A 9,996-nucleotide genomic window follows, 5' to 3' on the forward strand; every position below is an offset into this window, starting at 1 on the left:
CTTGACTTACCGCACTGTACTCTGGTAGAGCGTCTCTTCCTATGAGCCTCAGGCTTGATTGAAGTTCGAACGATCTCCGAGCATTAACATCGAATATGATGCACGATCAGTACTACTTACTGTCTGGCCTTGATGAGTCCTCACACGCCTGGTATTGACAAGTTGTCGCGGTATTGCGTCATGTTCTGAAAATTACCGACCGACAGATAGCTCGATCCTGGTCTTCGGCTCAACCAAGAATCAGCTTAACCGTTAAGGGAAGGTAGAAAGACCCGGGTTATCGCCGCCCGGGTGCGGTTATGTAGAGTCCAGCCGCGTTGCATCAATCATACATAAGACGGCCTGCCGGCAAAGTTTCAGCTTTTCAAGCTCGTGGACTGCGTTTGCAACCTACTGTCAACTAGTCTTGTAGTTCCTGAAAACAGCTTACAATGGCCCGTGGTCTGTCAAAGCTTTATGCTTTGGTCCCTTTGTTGGCTGCCGGCTTAGCCGCTGCACAGTTCGTTCCTGCGCCCACCGATTTGACGACCAAGGAAGGGTACGCGGGTGTCAATGTACGATACAAGCAGGTCCCCGAGGGTATCTGCGAATTGGACCCCAATGTCAAGAGCTATTCAGGCTACGCGGATGTCGGCAAGGATCAGCATGTCTTCTGGTGGTTCTTCGAGGCTCGCAACCAGGATCCTAGCGAAGCGCCGCTGACTGTATGGGTAAGTGCAATACTGGTTTTGAATCTTGGAGGTTTTGCTCACGATAGACCTCAGATCAATGGTGGCCCTGGGTCTTCGTCTATGATTGGACTGTTCCAGGAACTGGGACCATGCGGCATCGGACCAGATCTCAAGCCTTTCAACAATCCCTATTCGTGGTCGAATGTGAGCAACATGCTCTTCATCGACGAGCCGACGACTGTCGGCTTCTCTTATACGATTCCTATCCCAGGCTACAAGGATAATAACGGGCTCATCATTCAGCTTCCCAACGCAACTTGTCCTGAATATGCTGAGTCGTACGACTCGTGCGGCACATACTCGAAGCCAGACTTTGCCCTAACCGCCAACAGCACTGCCGGAGCTGCACCGAACATGTGGAAGACACTGCAGGGTTTTATGGGTGCTTTCCCCGAGTACTCACGCAAGGGGTTCAACTTCGCTACGGAGAGCTACGGAGGACACTATGCGCCCATCTTCAATGGTAAGCGTGCTAAACGCTCACGGCGAGGCCTTGGACTGACTTCAAGCAGCCTACTTCCTCGACCAGAACAAGAAAAACATTCCTGGTGCGCACAAGATCGACCTTGAGAATGTTCTGATTGGCAATGGCTGGTTTGATCCTCTCGTGCAGTACCAAGCCTACTACAATTTCTCCGTGTTCCCGGGTAACACGTATGATTACGATCCATACAACGCCTCTGTCAAGGCTGAGTGGTACAACAACCTGTACGGTGAGGGTAACTGCGTTGATCGGATCAAGCAGTGCTACGCGACTGGGGAAAACGCAATATGTGAAAGCGCAGACAGCTTCTGCGCCAACAAGGTCGAGACCTTGTATGACATCTACAGCGGACGAGACGAGTACGACATGCGCTACCTGACACCGTCTCCCTTCCCGTACTCCTATTTTGTCAACTACCTCAACACACCGGAAGTGCAGAAAGCCATTGGCGCCTACCAAAACTTCTCTGAAAGCTCCGGCACGGTGTCGTCGGCGTTTGGCAACACTGGCGACGACAATCGCGAATCCGGCACCATAGAGGCGTGCAGGAAGCTGCTTGATGCTGGCGTGCAGCTCACGCTGTATTTTGGAGATGCCGATTACAATTGCAACTTCCTAGGTGGACAGGTCATTGCCGATGAGATTGCAGCGTCCGGCTACGATGATGCTGGTTATGTCAACATGTCGACATCTGACAAGATCGTGCACGGTCAGGTCAGGCAGTCTGGCCTCTTCTCTTTCGTTCGAATCTACGAGTCAGGACACGAAGTACCATTCTACCAGCCTCTCGCATCGCTTGAGATGTTTGAGCGTGTTCTGAAGCAGGTCGACATCGCTACTGGCAAACACAAGCTGGATGCTGGGTACAAGACAGTTGGAACGCCAACGAGTACGTACCGTCAGGGCAACGCAACTATACAGTTCGATGTCACCCCCGCCAATGCGACATACAACACAGCACTTAATGCTCCCGACCCAGAGCCAACGTGGATGGCGGAGGCGGTAGCGAAGAACAAGATGAAGAGGTCGATGCGCAAGCTGGGACGGCCGAGGATGTCGAAGGGTGGAAAGCTTCTCGCGTAGGTACTTGTGTAAGGTTAGCATATCTACCGACCATCTTGAAGGAAGTGAGTTACACTATGGTAGTTGAGCCGTGCACGTGGATGGAGCAGGTCGTCATGACTCGCTGCTGCCACACCATTGCTTTTAGTTAGCGTGCACGCTAGCGACCGTGCCCACGGCGCCCTGAATGCTGATCAGCTTCCGTCCGCAACCTCATTGCTGCCCCGCTGCTTGGGAGAGCAGTCGAACTATGTGGCTTTGGTGCTGGTGAGTTTACGCAGGGCGCCTGTTGATACAGAGATTGCCAGCTGCGTCGTCGTGCTGGGTGCAATGCCGGAACCACGACCACAGGAGGGTGAGGCGTGATCCCTGCATGACGGGGGGGGGGCATGAGGCCTTGGAACCTGGAGTGTTGAGAATCGCAACATCAGTCGCAGCAGGCGCAAATCGGACATGTGCACGCACTCCGCCTACTCGCCGCGCTCACACACTGCCTGCACGACGGCAATCAGCGGGCAGCCAGCAGCAGTTCCAGGGTTGGCTTGCCGCGTCGCCCCACATTAGATCCCTTCAGCAGTTTCCCAGGATCGTGCGACGCCTGAGGTGTGCAGACTTCAACGCCTCGAATCGCTGGTCGATAAGCCTCTCTGCGCCCTCTGCGCCCTCTGCACCCTCTGCGCCCTCACTGCCCTCAACACGCTCTGCGATCTGTGATGGTGTCTTCTGGCGCCAGGCCTCGCTGAAAGGCGTTTACGCCTGTCCTCGAATCGCGCCGCCAGCCCCCCGCCGTCACTGCAGCCGCGTGGAAGCAGCGCAATAGCGGCAGACGAGCCTACGCAGACATCCCCGCCATGGCGCCCTCGAACATGTTCTCATACCTCAGGCCAGGCCATGCAAAGCGCAATGCCTCGAGCCTAGCCTCCCCAGACCCCGTCTCCAATCCTGCCGCCCTCCCACTGCCCTCGCCGTCGCAAAACACCGAGTACTTTGCATCGCCGCGCATGCCTGATAATGCAAGCTTCACCTCTGGCTCGCCTATATCGCCCTTTCCTCCACAGCTGCCACCTATAACGCGCGTCGCCTCCAAGCTAGACAAGGCCAGGGTCGCACAAAACTCTCCACGCCCTGCAGGTCAGCGCCCGGTTTCCACAGCGGGGCCAAGTAGTCAGTCAGCGCAGGATCGCAGCATGCTGTCCCCGCCGCAGCGCGCGCAGGAACCACACTCTCCTAGCCTGGAGAAGAAGCCTGCCTTCTTGCGCTCCAAGACAGACATTACACCCACGGGCCTTCGACCGCAAGGACTGGGCATCTCACACAAGCTAGACCACACGCACGCTTTAGACACCCTCTCTTCAGCGTCGACACATCTGACGCCCTCGCTCACGTCCCCTGGCCATGCGAGCTGCTCCAAGTCCCAGACGTCACTCATGAGTGGCTTGACGGACAAGCTCTCTGGCAGCTCCAAAGCAACAGCCGCGCCTACGACCGCACCCGCCAAGAGCAAATCCAGGCTCAGGAATCCCATGTCGCTGCTGATGCGACGGAGATCTGGTCAGACGCTCGATCCTCTCCACGATGAGTCGCTGGTCACACAACGCTCACCTTCGTTCGTCCCACCAATCCACGACAACTACGATCCCAGTATTCGCGGCAATATCGTCCATGACTTCAACGCGCCCAGACTGAATAGAAACTTCTCGTACAACAACGCCTACGGTAGCAGCCCAGCACCACCAGGTGCTCCCGGCGACTTAGACCGGGTCAGTCCGCCCAAGATTGAGAAAGAGCACACTCCAGTGTTCCGCGAGCACTTCGACGATGACACAAGCTACGAGCAATCACAGGCCGCCGTCAGAGCTGAGCAGTTGGCGAACAACGACTTCGTAGCGCGGAACTCGATGATCCTATTGTCTGAGCCTTCGCCGCCTGAGCCCTCACCTGCCCCTAGAAATGTGCCTCCTCCTACCGCAAAAGAGACACCCTCTGAAACATCCCCGCGATCGACCTCGCCGCCACCTCCACCACCCTATCAGGCCACTGACCTTAGCCCTTCGATCCTTTCTCCTGTTGAGGAAGTACCCAGTCCGACCTACGCACCAACTGACAATGCACCAAAGGCGAAGAAGTCGACCAAAAGCCCTCCACCGACGCGATCACGTGCAACTTCAGTCACAGATCCTTCTTGGCAGCCAGCCGGGTTGCCTGCACATCTCAGTAGTCGAGCATCGAGGTTTAGCTTTCAAATCAACGATGTCAGCGACTCCACGCAAGAACACGTCATGGAGGAGAGGCACCGGAAGAAAGCAGCAGAGAAGGCCTCCAAGCAAGCGCACTTGTCCACAAACACCATTGAGGACGAGTACGACCAGTATGGCTCTGACAATGACTTTGACATGGATGACGGATTCGAAGAAGAAATCCCCATGTTAGGAGAGGAGGATGAGTTTGGTGGACTGGGAAACCAAAGCATTAACGATGGCATCAGCACGTTCGACTTTTCCACACTATCGATAAATCCGGGTACCACGAATCAGATGAGTCCCGTGGGACTGAACGGCCAAGTCCAGACTCCGTACGATGTCAACGGTAATCCGATAGGATTCGCGCTGTCTGGTGGGATGCAACAAATGCAGTCAAACATGAACGACACCTACCTGAACCCTGAAGAGGATGACGACGACGAAGACAAAACCCAGCAGCTGAACGCACCCAGACCTCAGCCTGAATTACAGTTTCCTGCGAAACAAGCTGCAACAGATCCAAATGATCTTGACACCACGTCCAGCAACGACCCCAGCTCAGGAGGTCCTGACCTTGACGATGATATGTACTTTGATGATGGGCTCATAGGGGAGCAGGATCTTGGCGATGCTGCAGCATTCAACGAAGAGATGTTCGATGATCCTGAAGGCCCTCTGTACGAGCGGAAGATGAAGCCAGCAGCCGCAGAGGACGTACCCTCGTCACATCCTCTGCAAGCACTGCCGTCAGAGACGGGATACGAAGCGGACGATGATACACTGCCCAAGCACTTGGAAAAGTCAGAGCCTTCGTTAGCTCACAAGACGTCCGTTGCGCATGCACCAACCGGACGAACCATGGTAAGCTTTGACGACATGGGCTCGTATCACATCGCACTTGTCGATGCAGCAAACCGGGCTGAAGCCGAGGGACGCTTCGCGCGGAAAGCGAGTGTTGATATCGGCAACTCTAGCTCTGAGCTTGACGATTCTTCATCCGTTAGCCACTCACGCCCGAGCTTAGTACCAGATGATGGCCGCTTCAGCCTGGATACGGTTGGCTTCCCCCCCGATGATGATGTCTACGGGACGGACATGAGCTTCCAGGATGATTACGATTACAGCGAGTACGACTCGGCGCTCGAGAACGACCCCATGATTGCAGCTGCCAACGCTGAAGCGCTGGCTTTTGACGATGAAGGATTTTATGGACGCGAGTTTGGTTTTTACGCCGCAGCTGGTGACGCACAGAGTGAATGGGGTGGTGTCTTCGGTGCTTCAGGGCTCAATCGCGCCGTCAGTGGACGTAATGCTGTAAGGGAGCCCAACTTGACCCCAATCACGGAGCGAAGCGAGTACAGCACCCGAAACTCATTCATCAGTCTCAACCATTTCCGGGATGGAACACTGCCGATTGCGAGCCCCGGTCTTGCTCAGTTGGCGCGGATGAGTCCGTACGAACGGCCTGGCGAAGAAGAAGACATGAGCCTTGATACGCTCATGCGATTGAGGAAAGGCGCTTTTGGCGGAAGCGCATCTAGCTTGCCTAGCTCTACTGCAAATAGTCCGCGCAACTCATCACCTTTTGGTATGCAATTTGCATTGCGGGCCAGTAGTGCGGCCGGCAATCGCATGCAGGAACAGCACGAAAGTGAGGTTGAAAGCGATGAGTCTGAAAATGTAGCGGGGAGTTTCGACGAGGAGGAGGAAGACGACGATGGTCTGATGGCCGCAGTCAATGGCGCTTATGAAGAAGATGACGATGGCTACAATGACGGAGATGAGCGACCTGAAAGCCCTACCCTCACAGCGAGCGACTACAATTCGCTATCAAGCCCCACGGGACATCTCCAGAGCTTGCCACCTTTCTCACCACCGAGGCGGCCCCAGATCCTGCAGATGCAGAGCTTGTACATGCAGGCTCCGTCTCTCCTTACATCAGCCATGAAGTCGCCCGCAAACATTGCCTTGCCCATGTCGCCATTCGGCATGCCGCTGCCGTCCCCGTTCACGATGAGCCAACACCCAGCGTCACCCCCGCCTATTGATACCTCTCTCTCGTCACCTGCAGCGACCACATCGAGCGGCCCACGACGCCAATCGGCAGGGTTCGCGTCACCTGTCTCAGCGACCTCGCCTATGACGCCGAGTGGCAGCGGTTGGAGAGGCGGACATTCACGAAAGGGAAGCGCAGCCGATAGCGTGACGTACGTACGAGAGCACGACGAGGCCGGCGAGGGGCGATGGGTGCTTGAGAGGAGACGCACTGCCGAGAGTGGGGAGCTGGAGTTGATTGGGAGAGAAATTGTTGAAGGTGGAAGAATCTGACGGCCAACTATTGACCAAGTTGACAAAGCGAGACTTGTTGATCGCATCAGTGTTCGAGGCGTTTTAGCGATTTGGAGAGACAGTAATGCTTGTACGACATGACAGGCTGGCCTTGATTGACTTGAGATAGATACCATAGCATACAACAACGTTCACAAAAGTAAGTAGGCATGATCTTTGATTTGAATGGCTCGACTCAGTCTCTCCTGGCTTTCCGAATGCATTGTGAACCACTTTTGGTAGATGGAGCTCAGTTTACCTCGAAGAAACCATTCAGTCGATCTGCAACCGGTAGGTACACGGTACAGGAACAATGATAGTCTTGTGTTCTGTCCAACGTCCAGATGTAGTGGCGGACACAGCCGCCGCCAATCGTCCGGACAAGAGCCGCCCTTGCTCCTCGGCTCATAGCTCCTCGTGTTGAGCTGGCGTCGCTCGAACTTGCAAAAACAGCCCAGGTCCCATCTTGAGCATTGCAATTCTGAGCACGAAATCCCAAACACCTTCCCCACAACTTGTTACAGCCGCGTCTCCACAGGTAATCCCCAAGGGTGCGACGCATCAGTGCCAAGCGAGCGAAATGCCGACTCCCGCGCCCCTTTACCGGTTTTGTCACGTCCGCGGCTGGTCTCCAAGAAACTTGAGAGACAGACGACCAGCTGTTGAGGACATGTCTTGCTGCTGCAAGGCGCCAACACAGAGTGCAACGTAAACTGTCATCGTCTTTGATTCTTCGTGTCTCTCGTGACAACGCCCACACACGCTCTGCCTCTGCGATTCTCTCCCACGCACAATATCTGCGATACCGCATCGCAGGCCCACCTCCACCATGGCACGTCCGCTCAAGTCGAGGCTGATCTTCGACCGCCGAGTCCTCTTTGGCCTCTGTACCATCGTGATCCTCACTTTCACATTTGCCTTCCTCTACTCGCCAGACCTGCGACCGAGCGCCGACTGGATACCACCGCTGTCCTCGAAACCTTCGCCTGTCTTCTCTGCGCCGCCGAAGAACGCACAGGACCCCAACATCGTCGAACTCGACTACCTCGCCATCGAGCCCAATGTCACAGACAAGGTCCGCTCGTACTGGAACATTCCGTATGCTGCGACAGCTGGCGGCAAGAACAGGTTTCGTGGGCCGCAGCCAGTAAACAGGACATACGGCATTGGGAGGAACGAGAAGCCGCTTGTATGGAAAGGAGATCTGGGCATGTGCCCGCGCATTCAGAAGATCGATGCAAGCCTGAGGAACAGAGAAGACATCGCGGGCGAGGATGTTCTAGGCATTTATGCCGACAAGACCGAGGACTGTCTGAGCTTGAACGTCTTCACGCCGTTTGACGCTGAAGCTGGCGATGATCTGCCGGTCCTGGTCAACATCCCTGGTGGTGGATTCCACCTGCCCGGCAGAAGTAACGGCGGCGAGATGGTGGAGAAGGCTAGGAAAGAGAAGGGGAAGAACGGCAAGCTGGACAAGGGCATCATCGTGGTCACCATGTACTACCGCAACGGTATCTATGGCTTCCTCTCTGGCAAGCAGATTGCCGAAGACGGTGACTACAACAACGCGCTCAGGGACCAGAGGGCTGCGCTGGAGTGGATCCAGAAGTACATTCGGTACTTCGGCGGCAACCCTGATCATGTCGTCTTGATGGGTACCAGTGCAGGAGGAGCTTCCGTGCTGTTGCAACTTACCGCCAACGAAGGGGACAACTACCACCCCGTTCCTGGTGTTGGTAGGAAGCCGCTCTTCCACGGCGCAATCGCTCAAAGCCCCGCAAGTCCCACTTTCTTCACGCCAACGCAAGCTGAGAAGTTCTGGAACGAAGTTGCTGACGGTCTGAACTGCACCGACATCGCTTGCGTTCGCGACGCCTCTCCAGGTGATCTCTACTACGAGAACTACCCCATGAACTTCCCTGGCCGCAATACACCTCCGCGGTGGATGTGGGCGCCCACCACAGAACCTGCCGGCGGCATGTGGACTGAGCCTGCGCCAGCGGCCATCATCCATAACCGATACGCCAAGGTGCCTACTATCATCGGCTTCACATCGAATGAGGGCTCGGATCAGGTCAAGAAGACAACCGACACACTTGATGAATTCAAATCCTACCTTAAGGACCACTACCCGCTACTTACAGACGACGACTTGGACACGCTCGCTAAGACCTACCCGAACGACCGCCATTGGCCCGACAGCGGAAGATACTGGGATGCAGTAGCCAAGGCGCAGGGTGATATCCGATACATCTGCCCAACCTATCTCGCATCTAATGCTATGGGTACAAACAACCCCGATAACGTCCCAACATACCAGTATCAGTGGGACGTCATGTGGGGGGTCGACATTGAGAACGGCTTCGGCACCAAGCACGCCGGCACAGTCGGACAGGTCATGGTGCGCCGACACAACGAGATCTCCGACTACTTCATCAGTTTCGTCAAGTACCTCGACCCCAACGTCGAGAAGGGCAAGGACACGCCCACATGGGAGAAGCTGGACAGCAGGAAACGCCGCATGTTCTTCACTAACATCAAGGAAGGCGGAAAGCGCGGCGACGGCACAAACATGCTTGGCAAGATGCGCATGTGGATGGCCGGCAAGGATGAGAGCAGAGACGCAAACTGTGGCCTCATCAGAGGCCTGATGAAGAGATTGCAGATGGAAGGTGTTGAGCCGTTGACGCTGGACTCGTGAGGCCTGTCTTGTCGAAGTTATACCAGGTCAGGCCCCTATTTGACCTGTTCGTGGTATAGTCGTGTTGCTTCTTTGTATACATCCCCATTACACATATTGGTACATTTACCGGCGTTGGATATATGCCTCATCGTACGCGGTGCGCGGCTGTATAAATTTTGAATGGATCTGTTCTATTGCTCACACCGTGCGTTTGGCTGGTGTGATGTGAGTTGGTAATCTTCTTTCCTTTGCTCTCTTGGAATTGCACTTCGACTCGACTTTGACAGACCTGCGTTACCCGGACTGGATTGTGCAAGCGGTCGATATGACTTCGTGGTGTACGAGGTCAAGGTATTTGCACGCTGGTTGCATCACTCGACACGGCATCATTGCTTCCAGCGAGACCTCCAAATCTCCCTTCGTACGGTAGCCATCCTCGAAATATCTGCCACCTCCCTCTCACCTAGG

The 9,996-nt window shown here is 55.3% G+C and overlaps 3 protein-coding genes across 3 annotated transcripts, besides 1 other annotated feature; all 3 read left to right on the forward strand.

Moving 5' to 3' along the window:
• Window positions 1-431: 431 nt before the first annotated feature.
• On the forward strand, window positions 432-2,298 carry EKO05_0005773 (uncharacterized protein; the record flags this gene model as incomplete). Its single annotated transcript, XM_038939664.1, has 3 exons — window positions 432-710; window positions 765-1,194; window positions 1,244-2,298. The coding sequence occupies 3 exons, from the start codon at window positions 432-434 to the stop codon at window positions 2,296-2,298; spliced, it is 1,764 nt and encodes a 587-aa protein (XP_038798793.1).
• Window positions 2,299-2,922: 624 nt separating this feature from the next.
• Window positions 2,923-2,961: a tandem repeat.
• A 167-nt stretch (window positions 2,962-3,128) lies between these two features.
• Window positions 3,129-6,845, forward strand: EKO05_0005774 (uncharacterized protein; the record flags this gene model as incomplete). Its single annotated transcript, XM_038945831.1, has 1 exon — window positions 3,129-6,845. One exon carries the CDS (start codon window positions 3,129-3,131, stop codon window positions 6,843-6,845), a length of 3,717 nt encoding a protein of 1,238 aa, XP_038798794.1.
• Window positions 6,846-7,674: 829 nt separating this feature from the next.
• EKO05_0005775 (uncharacterized protein) lies at window positions 7,675-9,546 on the forward strand (the record flags this gene model as incomplete). Its single annotated transcript, XM_038945832.1, has 1 exon — window positions 7,675-9,546. The coding sequence occupies one exon, from the start codon at window positions 7,675-7,677 to the stop codon at window positions 9,544-9,546; it is 1,872 nt and encodes a 623-aa protein (XP_038798795.1).
• Between the last annotated feature and the right edge of the window lie 450 nt (window positions 9,547-9,996).

This window comes from Ascochyta rabiei, chromosome 9, assembly GCF_004011695.2.
Source record: "Ascochyta rabiei chromosome 9, complete sequence".
Lineage (NCBI taxonomy): Eukaryota > Fungi > Ascomycota > Dothideomycetes > Pleosporales > Didymellaceae > Ascochyta > Ascochyta rabiei.